Below are 19,020 nucleotides of genomic sequence, written 5' to 3' on the forward strand. Positions count from 1 at the left end.
GAAAAATCCACCTGCCGCAAGCCCCTGCAATGATAAAAACACTTGGGGCATACTTGGGGACCCCCCCAGAGTCAAGTTCGCTACTTTTTAACTTTGTCTCCCAACTTTTTTTTTTTTCGCCCCCTTTTTCAAAGTTATTTTTTGGGGTGGTCTTAAGTGTTTTTGTAAAAATATTTGACACAGTTTACCTTTGGGGGACTGTCTGAAGGCTGCAGGGGGGTTCCCGCAACATTGTACCCCAAAACCCCAATTCTGCACTTTTTTCCGCCTGCTTTTCATAGGCAAAACTTTTCTGCCTATTACATTGCATTGACTTTCTGCCTAGGCGGAAAGTCTTTCAAATTGAATACGGAGTAAAACCAAAACAGGCGAAAATGACGTCATCGGCGAAAAAGTGTCGCGGATCCGGACTTTTCGCCTCAAATTAAATACGGGTCTTAATGTGAATTTGCCAACACATCCTCCAATTTATTTTCTTGACTGTTTTTGTCCATTGAGACCCATTTGTCTCTAAATCTGTGTTTGCATCCAACATGGCATAGACCAATGAAATCCAATCTGGTTGGACAGGATTTATTTTTTTATTAATAAGGTGGCTAAATCCTGTCGTCCGATTACGGCATTGTTCTGTAAAGCTGGGTACACACTAGATGAGTTTTGGAACGATGTGCCCAATTCTGACGCATCGGTTCGACATATCGTTCAAAATCGTCTAGTGTGTATGCTCTATATCGTCCGGTGCCCGCTCCCGTGGGGTCTTCAGTTGCATCGTCAGGTTGGCCTGCATGTAGGGCCGACCTGACGACCCCATGCAATGGGATTCGGCAGGTGCCGACATATCGGGCGGTCGGGCACCGGATTGCCTAGTGTGTACCGTATGCCCGATATGTCAGCCCGTCGGTCGGGAGGGTGTCGCATCGTACCCAGCTTTACATGCAGTCATCAGGGGGTAGAAAAGATTGCGCCTTTCCCACCTACTTTTTGGCCTGCTGAGAGAATGACGGGACCATCGTTTGCTATGTACGCATGGTTCAATATTGAGCGTGTGAGCACCGCAAAAAAAGCTCCAATAATCTATCTGCAAAAAAAGTACTGTGCTAGATATGGCATCAGCAAAGATAATTACCTCACTATGGGAGTGTAGTACATACTTTCTCAGACATATGGCAGCATCTGTCAACCAACTCTTAAAGGATGTAACAGAGCTTTTCTCACAGGCAAGGGTGAGCAGTACCATACAATGCATACACTATATAACAAACAATACTGCTAGGCCAGGTTTCAAATAAATAAAGAAAAATAGCGTTTTATGTGACATTAAGCTCTGAGCTCTGCTGAACCTGTGGATAACACATCAGGCAGTAGCTCAGTATAACACTGACTGCTAATCTCTAACAACTGATAATCCACCAAGCCTTCCGTCCTGCTGGTGTAACATAATGATATATACTCTTCTGTCTGTTCTCTATATATAACACCAGATGTATGTAACATAATGCTATATACTCTTCTGTCTGTTCTCTGTATATAACACCAGATGTGTGTAACATAATGCTATATACTCTTCTGTCTGTTCTCTATATATAACACCAGATGTATGTAACATAATGCTATATACTCTTCTGCCTGTTCTCTATATACAGTCAGGTCCATAAATATTGGGACATTGACAGAATTTTCATATTTTGGCCTCTATTCACCACCACAATGGCTTTGAAATGAAACAAACAAGATGTGCTTTACCTGCAGACTTTCAGATTTAATTTGAGGGTAATTACATCCAAATCAGGTGAATGGTGTAGGAATTACAACAGTTTCTATATGTGCCTCCCACTTTTTAAGGGGCCAAAAGTAATGGGACTATCAACTCAAAAGCTATTTCATGGACAGGTGTGGGCTATTCCCTCGTTATTTCATTATCAATTAAGCAGGTAAAAGGTTTGGAATTGATTCTAGGTGTGACATTTGCATTTGGAATCAGTTGCTGTTGACTCTCAATATGAGATCCAAAGAGCTGTCACTATCAGTGAAGCAAGCCATCATTAGGCTGAAAAATCAAAACAAACCCATCAGAGAGATAGCAAAAACATTAGGTGTGGCCAAATCAACTGTTTGGAACATTCTTAAAAAGAAAGAACGTACCGGAGAGCTCAGCAACACCAAAAGACCCGGAAGACCATGGAAAACAACTGTGGTGGATGATAAAAGAATTATTTCCCTGGTGAAGAAAAACAGTTGGCCAAATCAAGAACACTCTCCAGGAGGTAGGTGTATATGTGTCAAAGTCAACAATCAAGAGAAGACTTCACAAGAGGGAATATAGAGGCTTCACCACAAGATGCAAACCATTGGTGAGCCACAAAAACAGGAAGACCAGATTAGAGTTTGCCAAACAACATCTAAAAAAGCCATTACAGTTCTGGAACAGCATCCTATGGACAGATGAGACAAAGATCAACTTGTACCAGAGTGATGGGAAGAGAAGAGTATGGAGAAGGAAAGGAACTGCTCATGAGCCAAAACATACCACCTCATCAGTGAAGCATGGTGGTGGTAGTGTCATGGCGTGGGCATGTATGGCTGCCAATGGAACTGGTTCCCTTGTATTTATTGATGATGTGACTGCTGACAAAAGCAGCAGAATGAATTCTGAAGTGTTTCGGGCAATATTATATGCTCATATTCAGTCAAATGCTTCAGAACTCATTGGACGGCGCTTCACAGTGCAGATGGACAATGACCCGAAGCATACTGCAAAAGCAACCAAAGAGTTTTTTAAGGCTAAAAAGTGGAATGTTATGCAATGGCCAAGTCAATCACCTGACTTGAATCCAATTGAGCATGCATTTCACTTGATGTAGACAAAACTGAAGGGAAAATGCCCCAAGAACAAGCAGGAACTGAAGACATTTGCAGTAGAGGCCTGGCAGAGCATCACCAGGGATGAAACCCAGCGTCTGGTGATGTCTATGCGTTCCAGACTTCAGGCTGTAATTGCCTGATAAGGATTTGCAACAAAGTATTAAAAAGTGAAAGTTAGATTTAGGATTGTTTAGTTTGTCCCATTACTTTTGGCCCCTTAAAAAGTGGGAGGCACATATAGAAACCGTTGTAATTCCTACACCGTTCACCTGATTTGGATGTAATTACCCTCAAATGAAATCTGAAAGTCTGCAGGTAAAGCACATCTTGTTTGTTTCATTTCAAAGCCATTGTGGTGGTGAATAGAGGCCAAAATATGAAAATTCTGTCAATGTCCCAATATTTATGGACCTGACTGTATAACACCAGATGTGTGTAACATAATGCTATATACTCTTCTGTCTGTTCTCTATATATAACACCAGATGTGTGTAACATAATGCTATATACTCTTCTGTCTGTTCTCTATATATAACACCAGATGTGTGTAAAATAATGCTATATACTCTTCTGTCTGTTCTCTATATATAACACCAGATGTGTGTAACATAATGCTATATACTCTTCTGTCTGTTCTCTATATATAACACCAGATGTGTGTAACATAATGCTATATACTCTTCTGTCTGTTCTCTATATATAACACCAGATGTGTGTAACATAATGCTATATACTCTTCTGTCTGTTCTCTATGTATAACACCAGATGTAAAGGTAATAAGGATAGTGTACTAACATTACCTGGTGGGGTACAGAGGAAGATGGAGGCCCTGATTCTGAGCCGCACGCAATGTCCGTGTTCCCGTAGATGAGAGATTTTTTGCAACTGCGCATGAGCAGAAATAACTAAAAACTCCTTTGGCGAATGCGTTACACAGTGTGTACGCACAAAGGCGCTGTAGCAATGGAGACGATGTGGAAGAGTAATGGGCGTTCTTGGGCGGTGACTAATAGTGCACGCAAAACCGGGGCGTTCAGTGGGCTACAGAGGAAGATGGAGGCCCTGATTCTGTGCTATGGGGGTAGGAGGCCGTGGTCAGATGGTGATACTGCCCCTGTCATAGTACTGGCACAAGTCATACATGCCTACTCTCCCCGGAGTCATGGGCGGCTCCTGATTTTTCAGGTAACCCCCCGCACCCCTGAAAGAGTAGGCAGATCTCCAGCATCCTAGTGAGGTGGGCAGGATGGGGAGATTTTTTGGGTCCATAGGGAGGAGGCGGGGCTAAATGATGTAAATCACCTCATTTAGCCCCTCCCCTTCCCCATGGACCCACAAATTGTGGGCTTTTCGTGTAAAGGGGGCGGGGCATAATGATGGCTATAGTCTGGCCCCGCCCCCTGAGGTTGAGAACAGTAGGACCTCTCCGGCTGCTCCCGGAAATGAGTCCTGAAAAGTCGGTGAGTATGGTGCAAGTGTTGATGCTGGCAGCTGGGAAGGCACCGATCGGTATTACTGTGTATACAGATGCTGTCAGTGCACGCGGCTCAGTCTTTGCACATTCAGCCGCAGCAATCTACACTAGAGTTTGTAGCGGCATTTGCATAAAGTGAGCTGTACCCTGCAGCCAGGATCTTTGTGACGCCACCGGGACGCTCCAGACAGGCACCCTGCAGCCTGTAAAGCTGATTGGAGCGTCCTCACTGCACTTCCCCATGCTGCCAGCCCCGCCTGCTCTGCGCTATGTAATGACATCATGTCCTGAGAGCGTAGAAGCTGGGTACAGGGAGATGGAGTCAGGTACACTGGGAGATGGAGTGAGGTACATTGGGAGATGGAGTGAGGTACAGTGGGAGATGGAGTGAGGTAGACTGGGAGATGGAGTGAAGTACTGTGGGAGATGGAGCGAGGTACTGTGGGAGATGGAGCGAGGTAGACGGAGATGGAGCGAGGTAGACTGGGAGATGGAGTGAGGTACTGTAGGAGATGGAGCGAGGTAGACGGAGATGGAGCGAGGTAGACTGGGAGATGGAGCGAGGTAGACTGGGAGATGGAGCGAGGTACACTGGGAGATGGAGTGAGGTACATTGGGAGATGGAGTGAGGTACAGTGGGAGATGGAGTGAGGTAGACTGGGAGATGGAGTGAGGTACTGTGGGAGATGGAGCGAGGTACTGTGGGAGATGGAGCGAGGTAGACGGAGATGGAGCGAGGTAGACTGGGAGATGGAGTGAGGTAGACTGGGAGATGGAGTGAGGTACTGTGGGAGATGGAGCGAGGTAGACTGGGAGATGGAGCGAGGTAGACTGGGAGATGGAGCGAGGTAGACTGGGAGATGGAGCGAGGTACACTGGGAGATGGAGTGAGGCAGATTGGGAGATGAAGTGAGGCACACTGGGAGATAGAGTGAGGCACACTGGGAGATGGAATGAGGCACACTTAGAGCAAGTGGTTTATTAAGGCCATTACTTGTACATTTTTAATGTTGTATAACTGAGAGCCTTCTAATGTTCCATCACTGTGTGGTATGGCACCGTGGTTCTTTAGCTAGGGTGGTTAAAGTGGCCAATCCCTACCTAGATTAGAAGACATTACACTAGAAGGTTTTGTTTCAAAAGCAAATAAGATTGTTGCTGACTTTAGCCCCCCGTGTCATTCTCTGTTCTCTTTATTGCCCTCTGCTAATCGTTTTAGGTGTATTGGGTGTGGGATAGAAGCACTGGAGAAGTCTGGGATGGCATATATGTGTGTCCCAGATTCCTTTCATATGTGTTTTAAAAGCCCCCAGGAAAAGTCTGTTATGCCAAACAGACCAGAAGTGTCGGCTTTTGGTAAAAGCCAGGCAATGGGTCCTGGGGGTGTGGATGCTCCATCCACAGGCCATTCCAGGTGTTGGGCCTTTCAGTCTGAAAGCAGGCTGATTAGTAGTTGCACCTGGAAGTGGCTCATATAAGCTTTGTTAAGTTTTGGTTCAGTGTCTCACATACCCTGGGAGAACAGACACTGAGGTTTATTCAGAGACACTGTGATATTTGAAAGTGCTGTGTTTGTGGTATGGCAGTAGGCCCTGCCACTTGTAGAGAGGGAATAACCTGTCTAGTTAGTGCCCAGACTGGATAGGATTTATTTTTATGTTTTGTTTATTTTGTATTTTATATTGCACAATAAAACTGGTTCTGACCAGCTCGCACGAAACCCCTGGACTGGTGTGTGCTGTTTCCTGGCTGCTGTGTGTAAGGAGGTGTCCGTCTACCCCAGGAGAGGGACCTCCTACCCCAACTATATCACAGGTGTCAAACTAGTAGACTGCGGAACAGTTTTTTCTTGGCACGATTTTTAGTTTACACTTTTATTGTACTTTTATGTAATTTTATCTGACTGTGAGTTTTCTTGCACTACAATTTTGCGGGTACATTTGTAATGTGGATGGTATAATAAATTTTGATTGATTACACTGGGAGATGGAGTGGGACACACTGGGAGATGGCGTGAGGCACACTGGGAGATGGAATGAGGCACTCTGAGAGATGGAGTGAGGCACACCGGGAGATGGAATGAGGCACTCTGAGAGATGGAGTGAGGCACACTGGAGATGGAATGAGGTACACTGGGAGATGGAATGAGGCACTCTGAGAGATGGAGTGAGGCACACTGGGAGATGGAATGAGGCACACTGGGAAACAGTGAGGTAGACAGAGAGAGTCAGTGGGGGCAGCTCACCATAATAATAATAAGGGTTCAATTGATTAGGATCTAAGAGATCAAAATACATTCAGTTTTACAGTTTTAATTATGTCTGATTATATCACTATGTATCTGTCAGAGGGTAGATGGGACAGAGTAATGTTCTGCAGATCTCTAGAGAGGTCAGTAATGTAATAATCTGCAGAGTATATATCACTATGTATCTGTCAGAGGGTAGGTGGGACAGAGTAATGTTCTGCAGATCTATAGAGAGGTCAGTAATGTAATAATCTGCAGAATATATATCACTATGTATCTGTCAGAGGGTAGGTGGGACAGAGTAATGTTCTGCAGATCTATAGAGAGGTCAGTAATGTAATAATCTGCAGAATATATATCACTATGTATCTGTCAGAGGGTAGATGGGACAGAGTAATGTTCTGCAGATCTATAGAGAGGTCAGTAATGTAATAATCTGCAGAATATATATCACTATGTATCTGTCAGAGGGTAGATGGGACAGAGTAATGTTCTGCAGATCTCTAGAGAGGTCAGTAATGTAATAATCTGCAGAGTATATATCACTATGTATCTGTCAGAGGGTAGGTGGGACAGAGTAATGTTCTGCAGATCTCTAGAGAGGTCAGTAATGTAATAATCTGCAGAGTATATATCACTATGTATCTGTCAGAGGGTAAATGGGACAGAGTAATGTTCTGCAGATCTCTAGAGAGGTCAGTAATGTAATAATCTGCAGAGTATATATCACTATGTATCTGTCAGAGGGTAGGTGGGACAGAGTAATGTTCTGCAGATCTATAGAGAGGTCAGTAATGTAATAATCTGCAGAGTATATATCACTATGTATCTGTCAGAGGGTAGGTGGGACAGAGTAATGTTCTGCAGATCTCTAGAGAGGTCAGTAATGTAATAATCTGCAGAGTATATATCACTATGTATCTGTCAGAGGGTAGGTGGGACAGAGTAATGTTCTGCAGATCTCTAGAGAGGTCAGTAATGTAATAATCTGCAGAGTATATATCACTATGTATCTGTCAGAGGGTAGGTGGGACAGAGTAATGTTCTGCAGATCTCTAGAGAGGTCAGTAATGTAATAATCTGCAGAGTATATATCACTATGTATCTGTCAGAGGGTAGGTGGGACAGAGTAATGTTCTGCAGATCTCTAGAGAGGTCAGTAATGTAATAATCTGCAGAGTATATATCACTATGTATCTGTCAGAGGGTAAATGGGACAGAGTAATGTTCTGCAAGGTTGCAACCATAATCTGCAAATTATCATTAGATATAGGGCTCTGAGCCTTATTCAGATTATCGGCTATCTGTGCATGCGTCAAAGTCCATTACCGTATTCGCAAGCAGCAGCATTTTACTCGCAGAGTGATTGTTTGAGGGAACGGGATGTGCCGCCAAAACCGCAGATGCCTTGTGGCTATTTGTCGCTGCCTGAATTTGCGATCCTGTACGTACAAAACATGGTTCTGGCGTCTCAGCTCAGGCAGCCATTCTGCGTGACCGTAGGGTTAATCAGGAGGCCGCTTAGTAAGAATCTGCGGATGTGGCTGCGTATTACAGTACTTTGCATTTGCTTGGATTTGTGTTTAAGTCAGAGGTCAGGCATGTTAAATATTAAGCTGGGTACACACTATTCGATGTATCATACAATATCTCGTACCGACGCTGATCAGAACGATATATCGTACACATCGTATAGTGTGTACTCCCAATCCGTCGTTCCTGGCTGCCGTACAATCGCATCTTCCTATCTTCTGTGCTGCACGTCATATGGGACGATGCAGTGAATGACGCGTTATAGTTACATTCAGCATATAACGATACATCGCTCCGTCATACGCCAGACCGCGCAGTGTGTGCATCGCGCCATGTATCATTACATCATACTTGCCTACTTTTGGAAAAGCATTTCAGGGAGATTGTGACAGTAACAGCTGTGAACGCACGTTAAAGTGGGCGTGTCCTGCTACATCTGAGAGGGGATGCAACCAGGATACCGGCGGGCACTATCCCGCCCGCCGATATCCCGACACTGACATCCCGACAGGGGACTAAAAATAGGCGCCGAAATCCTGCCGCCTATCATTAGCCCCACTATAAAATACCGACACCTGGCATACCAAAAGAAGGTAAGCCGGGTGTTATGGTGTCTAGCTGTGGGGGAGGGTTAGGTTTGGGGACCCGCGGGGGGGGATTTAGGGTTAGGCACCCCCTGGGCGGGTTAGGATGCGGGGGGGTGTTTGGTTTAGGCACAAGGGGTGGAGGTTAGTGTAAGGTACAAGGGGTGGAGGTTAGTGTAAGGTACAAGGGGTGGAGGTTAGGGTTAGGCACAAGGGGTGGAGGTTAGTGTTAGGCACAAGGGGTGGAGGTTAGGGTTAGGCACAAGGGGTGGAGGTTAGGGTTAGGCACAAGGTGTGGAGGTTAGTGTTAGGTACAAGGGGTGGAGGTTAGTGTTAGGTACAAGGGGTGGAGGTTAGGGTTAGGCACAAGGGGTGGAGGTTAGGGTTAGGCACAAGGGGTGGAGGTTAGGGTTAGGCACAAGGGGTGGAGGTTAGGGTTAGGCACAAGGTGTGGAGGTTAGTGTTAGGTACAAGGGGTGGAGGTTAGTGTTAGGCACAAGGGGTGGAGGTTAGGGTTAGGTACAAGGGGTGGAGGTTAGTGTTAGGCACAATGGGTGGAGGTTAGTGTTAGGTACAAGGGGTGGAGGTTAGGGTTAGGCACAAGGGGTGGAGGTTAGGGTTAGGTACAAGGGGTGGAGGTTAGTGTTAGGCACAATGGGTGGAGGTTAGTGTTAGGTACAAGGGGTGGAGGTTAGGGTTAGGCACAAGGGGTGGAGGTTAGGGTTAGGCACAAGGGGTGGAGGTTAGTGTTAGGCACAATGGGTGGAGGTTAGTGTTAGGTACAAGGGGTGGAGGTTAGGGTTAGGCACAAGGGGTGGAGGTTAGGGTTAGGCACAAGGGGTGGAGGTTAGGGTTAGGCACAAGGTGTGGAGGTTAGTGTTAGGTACAAGGGGTGGAGGTTAGTGTTAGGTACAAGGGGTGGAGGTTAGGGTTAGGCACAAGGGGTGGAGGTTAGGGTTAGGCACAAGGGGTGGAGGTTAGGGTTAGGCACAAGGGGTGGAGGTTAGGGTTAGGCACAAGGTGTGGAGGTTAGTGTTAGGTACAAGGGGTGGAGGTTAGTGTTAGGCACAAGGGGTGGAGGTTAGGGTTAGGTACAAGGGGTGGAGGTTAGTGTTAGGCACAATGGGTGGAGGTTAGTGTTAGGTACAAGGGGTGGAGGTTAGGGTTAGGCACAAGGGGTGGAGGTTAGGGTTAGGCACAAGGGGTGGAGGTTAGTGTTAGGCACAATGGGTGGAGGTTAGTGTTAGGTACAAGGGGTGGAGGTTAGGGTTAGGCACAAGGGGTGGAGGTTAGGGTTAGGCACAAGGGGTGGAGGTTAGGGTTAGGCACAAGGTGTGGAGGTTAGTGTTAGGTACAAGGGGTGGAGGTTAGTGTTAGGTACAAGGGGTGGAGGTTAGGGTTAGGCACAAGGGGTGGAGGTTAGGGTTAGGCACAAGGGGTGGAGGTTAGGGTTAGGCACAAGGGGTGGAGGTTAGGGTTAGGCACAAGGTGTGGAGGTTAGTGTTAGGTACAAGGGGTGGAGGTTAGTGTTAGGCACAAGGGGTGGAGGTTAGGGTTAGGTACAAGGGGTGGAGGTTAGTGTTAGGCACAATGGGTGGAGGTTAGTGTTAGGTACAAGGGGTGGAGGTTAGGGTTAGGCACAAGGGGTGGAGGTTAGGGTTAGGCACAAGGGGTGGAGGTTAGTGTTAGGTACAAGGGGTGGAGGTTAGTGTTAGGTACAAGGGGTGGAGGTTAGTGTTAGGTACAAGGGGTGGAAGTTAGGGTTAGGTACAAGGGGTGGAGGTTAGGGTTAGGCACAAGGGGTGGAGGTTAGTGTTAGGCACAAGGGGTGGAGGTTAGTGTTAGGCACAAGGGGTGGAGGTTAGGGTTAGGCACAAGGGGTGGAGGTTAGTGTTAGGTACAAGGGGTGGAGGTTAGGGTTAGGTACAAGGGGTGGAGGTTAGGGTTAGGCACAAGGGGTGGAGGTTAGTGTTAGGCACAAGGGGTGGAGGTTAGTGTTAGGCACAAGGGGTGGAGGTTAGGGTTAGGCACAAGGGGTGGAGGTTAGTGTCAGGCACAAGGGGTGGAGGTTAGTGTTAGGTACAAGGGGTGGAGGTTAGTGTTAGGTACAAGGGGTGGAGGTTAGTGTTAGGCACAAGGGGTGGAGGTTAGGGTTAGGTACAAGGGGTGGAGGTTAGGGTTAGGCACAAGGGGTGGAGGTTAGGGTTAGGTACAAGGGGTGGAGGTTAGTGTTAGGCACAATGGGTGGAGGTTAGTGTTAGGTACAAGGGGTGGAGGTTAGGGTTAGGCACAAGGGGTGGAGGTTAGGGTTAGGCACAAGGGGTGGAGGTTAGGGTTAGGCACAAGGTGTGGAGGTTAGTGTTAGGTACAAGGGGTGGAGGTTAGTGTTAGGTACAAGGGGTGGAGGTTAGGGTTAGGCACAAGGGGTGGAGGTTAGGGTTAGGCACAAGGGGTGGAGGTTAGGGTTAGGCACAAGGGGTGGAGGTTAGGGTTAGGCACAAGGTGTGGAGGTTAGTGTTAGGTACAAGGGGTGGAGGTTAGTGTTAGGCACAAGGGGTGGAGGTTAGGGTTAGGTACAAGGGGTGGAGGTTAGTGTTAGGCACAATGGGTGGAGGTTAGTGTTAGGTACAAGGGGTGGAGGTTAGGGTTAGGCACAAGGGGTGGAGGTTAGGGTTAGGCACAAGGGGTGGAGGTTAGTGTTAGGTACAAGGGGTGGAGGTTAGTGTTAGGTACAAGGGGTGGAGGTTAGTGTTAGGTACAAGGGGTGGAAGTTAGGGTTAGGTACAAGGGGTGGAGGTTAGGGTTAGGCACAAGGGGTGGAGGTTAGTGTTAGGCACAAGGGGTGGAGGTTAGTGTTAGGCACAAGGGGTGGAGGTTAGGGTTAGGCACAAGGGGTGGAGGTTAGTGTTAGGTACAAGGGGTGGAGGTTAGGGTTAGGTACAAGGGGTGGAGGTTAGGGTTAGGCACAAGGGGTGGAGGTTAGTGTTAGGCACAAGGGGTGGAGGTTAGTGTTAGGCACAAGGGGTGGAGGTTAGGGTTAGGCACAAGGGGTGGAGGTTAGTGTCAGGCACAAGGGGTGGAGGTTAGTGTTAGGTACAAGGGGTGGAGGTTAGTGTTAGGTACAAGGGGTGGAGGTTAGTGTTAGGCACAAGGGGTGGAGGTTAGTGTTAGGCACAAGGGGTGGAGGTTAGGGTTAGGCACAAGGGGTGGAGGTTAGTGTTAGGTACAAGGGCTGGAGGTTAGTGTTAGGTACAAGGGGTGGAGGTTAGGGTTAGGCACAAGGGGTGGAGGTTAGTGTTAGGTACAAGGGGTGGAGGTTAGGGTTAGGTACAAGGGGTGGAGGTTAGGGTTAGGCACAAGGGGTGGAGGTTAGTGTTAGGCACAAGGGGTGGAGGTTAGTGTTAGGCACAAGGGGTGGAGGTTAGTGTTAGGCACAAGGGGTGGAGGTTAGGGTTAGGCACAAGGGGTGGAGGTTAGGGTTAGGCACAAGGGGTGGAGGTTAGTGTTAGGCACAAGGGGTGGAGGTTAGTGTTAGGCACAAGGGGTGGATGTTAGGGTTAGGCACAAGGGGTGGAGGTTAGTGTTAGGCACAAGGGGTGGAGGTTAGTGTTAGGTACAAGGGGTGGAGGTTAGTGTTAGGTACAAGGGGTGGAGGTTAGTGTTAGGCACAAGGGGTGGAGGTTAGAGTTAGGCACAAGGGGTGGAGGTTAGGGTTAGGCACAAGGGGTGGAGGTTAGTGTTAGGTACAAGGGGTGGAGGTTAGTGTTAGGTACAAGGGGTGGAGGTTAGGGTTAGGCACAAGGGGTGGAGGTTAGGGTTAGGCACAAGGTGTGGAGGTTAGTGTTAGGTACAAGGGGTGGAGGTTAGTGTTAGGCACAAGGGGTGGAGGTTAGGGTTAGGTACAAGGGGTGGAGGTTAGGGTTAGGTACAAGGGGTGGAGGTTAGTGTTAGGTACAAGGGGTGGAGGTTAGTGTTAGGTACAAGGGGTGGAGGTTAGGGTTAGGTACAAGGGGTGGAGGTTAGTGTTAGGTACAAGGGGTGGAGGTTAGGGTTAGGCACAAGGGGTGGAGGTTAGGGTTAGGCACCACTGAGAGAGGGTTAGGGGGGAAGAGGGGAGAGTTAGGGTACTTACCTGCTGCAGTCGTGAATTAGGTCCGTCGGGGTTCCGCTATCGGTATTTGATCCAGCTGCTCTTCAGCATTAAATACTGATTCCTCTGAGAGATGTCAGAAATTGATTTGCATCCTTATGTAAATGACCCTAAAGCAGTTAGTAAGATCTATTTGTTGATAAAAAAAAACCCTGTTTCATGATGGGGGAGATTGCTGCTATTTCAGGGAGATTTGGTAAGTATGTATTACATCTCTCGCCCCATCGCTGGGTTACAGTGTTGTATGGTGTGTACCCAGCTTTACAATGCACATAAGATGCTACCTCCTTAGCCGAACACATATACAATAATCAGGCCGATCAGCCAATGTCGGGTGACTGCAGTGGCGTAACTTCATCCCAGACGCCCGGAGGCAAGTTATAATTTGGTGCCCCCCATCACAGCCACTGACACTGTAATGTAGCAATTCACATGCAGACAGGCTATAGATAGACGAAGGCAGCAGCTGATGGTCTGACATGGAGCTCTCCACGAGTGTATGGTGGCTTCTCAAGGGCCGGGAAGGGGTGCCATGTATTGGGCAGCTGTGAGGATACACTCCAAGTACATAGTTACAGCCCTAAGTAGGGTGAATATGTTGTGGACAATGGAGGAGGTGCCCCTTCAGAGCTGGAGCCCGGCGGCAGGCGCCTCCATTGGCTCCCATAGTTCTGCCCCTTGGTGACTGGTCTTATGATTGTGTAGGTGTGTACCCAGCTTTATCCTCAGGGGAGGGTAGAATCCCAGTGCCGCCAGTATATGGCAATCTAATTAATTCCTTGTAACAGAGCCAAACAATGCATTGCTAAATGTATCATGTGATCGTACATATCACCAACGCTAATCGAATGGAATTCCCCACATTCTTTGGTTAATCCGGATGCGGTGGACGTCCTCTTCCAGCTGCCAAACGCAGGGCATGTTCGGCCTGTTAGTCAGTAGCTGGTTCTGTAGTGTAACAAGCACAGAAATCAGACTCAGATTCCGGGAGCCGCCTCAGGGTTACAGGGAGAGCAGCCTCCTCATCTTTCATCACCTTGTCACGTCTTCCTATGTCTGAGTGACAGCTACATAAACAATGTTCTTTCTTTCTTGTGTTTTTAATTACCGTTAGGAAATGTTAATTGCTGTTACACATTTGGCACATTGGGCGTTGGGGGTTGTTGCAGTTACAGACTTGGCAGATTGGAAGTTGGGGGTTGTTGCTGTTACAGATTGGACACATTGGAAGTTGGGGGTTGATGCTGTTGCAGACTTGGCACATTGGGCGTTGGGGGTTGGTGCTGTTACAGATTGGGCACATTGGAAGTTGGGGGTTGGTGCTGTTGCAGACTTGGCACATTGGGCGTTGGGGGTTGGTGCTGTTACAGATTGGGCACATTGGAAGTTGGGGGTTGGTGCTATTACAGATTTGGCATATTGGAGGTCGGGAGCTGTTGCTGTTACAGACTTGGCACATTGGAAGTTGGGGGTTGTTGCGGTACAGATTTGGCACATTGGAAGTTGGGGGTTGTTGCGGTACAGATTTGGCACATTGGAAGTTGGTCGTTGTTGCGGTTACAGATTGGGCACATTGGAAGTTGGGGGTTGGTGCTATTACAGATTTGGCACATTGGAGGTTGGGGGTTGTTGCGGTACAGATTTGGCACATTGGAAGTTGGAGGTTGTTGCGGTTACAGATTTGGCACATTGGAAGTTGGGGGTTGTTGCGGTACAGATTTGGCACATTGGAAGTTGGAGGTTGTTGCGGTTACAGATTTGGCACATTGGAAGTTGGGAGTTGGTGCTATTACAGATTTGGCACATTGGAGGTTGGGGGTTGGTGCTGTTACAGACTTGGCACATTGGAAGTTGGGGGTTGGTGCTGTTACAGATTTGGCACATTGGAGGTTGGGGGTTGTTGCCGTTACACATTTGGCACATTGGAAGTTGGGGGTTGTTGCAGTTACAGACTTGGCACATTGGAAGTTGGGGGTTGTTGCTGTTACAGACTTGGCACATTGGAAGGTGGGGGTTGTAGTGATGGAGAACAGGATGGGGCAGTAAAGTGTCCTTTGGGACAGAAAAGTTAAATCCAGGCTGCTGGAATGAGTGAACTGTTTGGGCTCTGATACTCTATGCATTATTTATTTATATGGTTATATATTTCTGAGCATCATTTAACCTGATATTTCTGTCTTACATTTCTCCAGGACGCTTTGCTCACCCTCGGTTCCGTCATCGACATCCCTCGCCTACGGGACGCCATCAAAGATGCCATCACTGCTGTTTTGCCAAAAGTGGTGAGTGAAGGACAATGTGGTTAATAAACCAAAAATGTTAATTTTACAGACAAACTAAAATATGGTGGCATCTGGACCACAAAATAGAAATTTATGTAGGTTTCGGTGTTATCGCCCAGCAGATATGGAAACACTACGAGATTAAATCCTGAGTAGTGATAGTTTGTGTACTGGTGCGATACAGACATTAAATAATGGATTTATTACCTTGTTCTTATTGTTTCCAGAAACCACATGATAACTGTTATTGCTCCTGAAAACATGCCGGAGACTTAGGCCCTGATTCAGAGCCGCTCGCTGCTCTCGGGCGCTCGCTCTGAATGTGGGCGTTTTTTTTGTTGTTTTTTTGTCTCTGGCTGCTCGCAAAGCTGTGGGTGACCACCCACAGCTTGTGCGAGCGGGCTGGAGACCGTCGCGATTATCGTGACCATCGGGCTTGCGATGAGACCCTGGGGTAGGGTCTAGCTGCCGCACCGAGTGGACTTCCTGCTCTGATAGAGCAGGAAGTCCACTACTGACATCAGTAGTGATGTCAGTCAGCCCTCCTACAAACGCCAGGCGTTCCTAAGGGAACGCCAGCGTTTGTCCGGCCACCCCCCCACCCGCCGACAAAACGGGGCGAGCTGTCAATTAACATCGACAGCCGCCCCGTCTTGTTGCGAGCCTCGTAGCGACTGAACTTCAGTTGCTCAGCAGGGCTCGCACGCGCCGGACGCGGCGCATTCGCGCAGTGGGCAACCATCGGGCTGTTTGCGAGCGGCTCTGAATCGGGCCCTTAGTGTAGTCACTACAGGTCTTCCCATGGTCTCATCAGCGGCGTCTGCTCTGGTTTCCTCAGCCTGTGTATGCGTGTAACATACAGGTGAACCTAAATCTGCACTGGTTACATCAAATTGACCGAGGTACTAATTAAGTCACCTGTGCCCAAGCATGGATATCCTTAAAACCTGGACTGTTAGGGTGCCTTGAGAACCACGTTTGGGAACCTATGAAATAGATCCCAATAATTCAGCTAAAATGAAATAAGCACTATATTGAGGAAGCCCAGATGAAACGCACGTCATATGCTCCTGCATAAGGGGAACCCCTGTCCGCACGGAGGACCTCCACACCATGATCCAATATCCAGCTGCGTGTTTGGATGCAGCAGCGATGCTCACATATGCTAATGCCACAGGAGGCTGCTTGTGTAAATCTGTGCCCTCTCCCGGCTTCTGTGATCTGCTGCTGCGTCCGAGCATCGGATCACCATCGGGCAGCCATTCACCCTCTCATCATTCTGTTTCACTTTCTCTCTCTGATACTCTTTCCCCTCTCTCATCCCTTTTTCTCTTTGTCTGTCTCTCCTGTAACTCTGTCTCTGCCTTCATCCCTTCTCTGTCTTTCTCTGCCCACCCCTCACTCTCCCGTCCCTCACTGTGCGTCTGTATTTCTTCTGCACCTCTATGTCCCACTCTTAGCCCCCCCCACCTTTCTCTCTTGTATTTTTAGATTTCAGTACCTTCTTTTTTTGTTTCAAATAAAATTCGTTGGGAGGCGCACACATGCACGAGCGCCATGCTGGCACAATTTCTATCAGCACTTGATTTTATTATATAAGAGAAAGAAGAAGGGGAAATTCTGTATGTTAGATCTAAACTTGTGTACATTTTAGAAGCAAATAAAAAAGTTTCTCCAAACTTATAGTCAAGGTGACCAAGTTAATGCTCTGTACTTGTCTCCTCTGTCTGAGCTGGAAATACCTCATGGCTCTGTCACTGAGGGAAGAGGATGCTATTAAACAGATTCATCAGGATTATCACAATACGGCGATAAGGATGATTGTTTCATTGCTGCTTGTAAAGGCCGCTAACCAGTAATTACTGAAAGCTCCAACAAGACACGCAGCCCTCAAGATTGGGTCTCTGAATACGTGGGAGGGATGTCTGGGTTGTTCCCTTTAAGAGCACTAGTATAAGTGGTGTTGGAAAACATTTATGAAGGCTGCCATTAAGGAGAGGAAGCTGTATAATATATACTCAGTGATTGCTGTCTTCTCCCTATGGGCGCAATTCATTTTTTTTTACCGGCAGCTGACCCCACCCCCCCCCCTCGCGCCCGATGGAGCTATTCAATTGTTGTTCCTGCTGGGTGCGATCAGCTGCCGGCGCCGGCATTTCAGCTCACACCCGTCGGGGGTGGCGAGCTGAAATGCGCAAAAAGTGACCCAGCACTTTAGTCGGGTGTAGCTGTTTGACGCGGCTGAACCCGAACTCTATGGGTGAGATCAGCGCGATAATTGGCATCAATTGAATAGGGCCCCAAAATCTCCCATCACTTTAGACGGGGGATCGGGTGCGTTAAAACAATTGAATTCCGCCCGATGAATCCTAATACTGTGACACTCTGTGCCAGCAACTCGGGACCGCGGCCAAGATGATGGTGTGTACAGCTGCCGGAATTCTGGGATATCTCTTCTGCTATGACAGTAGCTACACCCGTCGCCATGTGCAAATGCCCGCTCCTCTGCAAACGCCACCTTGCTCCACGGGCCTGCGCACAATCACAGAGATCAGGGCTCAGCGGCACAAATTGATGGTGGTGAGGCTACCAAAGGGGGTTTTCACCACTTTGTGCATCATAAATGACATTCAGATTAGGCAGCAAAATGCTAACGTGTAAGAACAGAATGACGGAGAGCGGCAGAAAGAGACTGACAAAGCCAAGGACTGGCCACGTTGACCACGCTATAATTACGTGGTAGGATGGACATCACAGTCCACATATCTCAGAGGAGCGGATACAGCAGCATAATACAGAGATGCTGGCAGGCTGCGGCACAGAGTGTACTTTGTACTATATTTAGATGTATAACCATGACATACGGGAAAGGTCAGTAGTAACATGACGGTACAGATCACGGCTCTAACCATTCCTTTATTTTATTCTCATAGCAAAGGTCACAGATTGCCTGTCACACAGCAGGGAGACTGTGCTAGCACTCTGGTTATCTTCAACTAATATATATATATACTATATGACAAAAGTATTTGGCCACACCTGTTAATTATTGAATTGAGGTGTTTCAATCAGACCCGTTGCCCAGGTGTATAAAATCAAGCACCTAGCCATGCAGTCTACATCTGCAAACGTTTGTGATACAAAATGGGTCGAAGAGCTCAGTGGCTTCAAGCGTGGTACTGTGATAGGAAGCGTGGCACTATGATTGGATGCATGGTACTGCGGTAGGCAGCGTGGTACTGTGATAGGAAGCGTGGTACTGTGATGGGAAGCGTGGAACTGTGATGGGAAGCGTGGAACTGTGATGGTAAGTGTGGTACTGTGATAGGAAGCGTGGTACTGTGATAGGAAGCGTGATACTGTGATAGGAAACGTGGTACTGTGATAGGAAGCGTGATTCTGTGATAGGAATCATGGAACTGTGGTAGGAAGCGTGGTATTGTGATAGGAAGCGTGGTACTGTGATAGGAAGCGTGGTTCTGTGATAGGAATCATGGAAGTGTAGGAGGAAGCGTGGTATTGTGATAGGAAGCATGGTACTGTAATAGGAAGCGTGGTAATGTGATAGGATGCTTGGTACTGTGTTAGGATGCTTGTTACTGTGATAGGAAGCGTGGTTCTGTGATAGGAAGCGTGGAACTGTGGTAGGAAGCGTGGTACTGTGATAGGAAGCGTGGTTCTGTGATAGGAAGCGTGGAACTGTTGTAGGAAGCGTGGAACTGTGATAGGAAGTGTGGAACTGTGATAGGAAGCGTGGTACTGTGGAAGGAATCGTGGTATTGTGATAGGAAGCGTGGTTCTGTGATAGTAAGTGTGGAACTGTGTTAGGAAGCGTGGAACTGTGATAGGAAGCGTGGTACTGTGGTAGGAAGCGTGGTACTGTGATA

The 19,020-nt window shown here is 47.8% G+C and overlaps 1 protein-coding gene across 4 annotated transcripts in view; it reads left to right on the forward strand.

Moving 5' to 3' along the window:
- PDE2A (phosphodiesterase 2A) overlaps window positions 1–19,020 on the forward strand; it is a 794,043-nt gene that overhangs the window by 338,071 nt on the left and 436,952 nt on the right. For all 4 annotated transcript variants that reach the window (XM_088461174.1, XM_088461173.1, XM_088461172.1 and 1 more), the window contains one exon: window positions 15,044–15,133. In XM_088461174.1, the coding sequence (XP_088317300.1) occupies window positions 15,044–15,133 (90 nt within the window). The remainder of the gene's footprint in view (window positions 1–15,043; window positions 15,134–19,020) is intronic.

This window comes from Taudactylus pleione, unplaced genomic scaffold (assembly GCF_031769625.1).
Source record: "Taudactylus pleione unplaced genomic scaffold, aTauple2 ptg001023l, whole genome shotgun sequence".
Taxonomy (NCBI): Eukaryota; Metazoa; Chordata; class Amphibia; order Anura; family Myobatrachidae; genus Taudactylus; species Taudactylus pleione.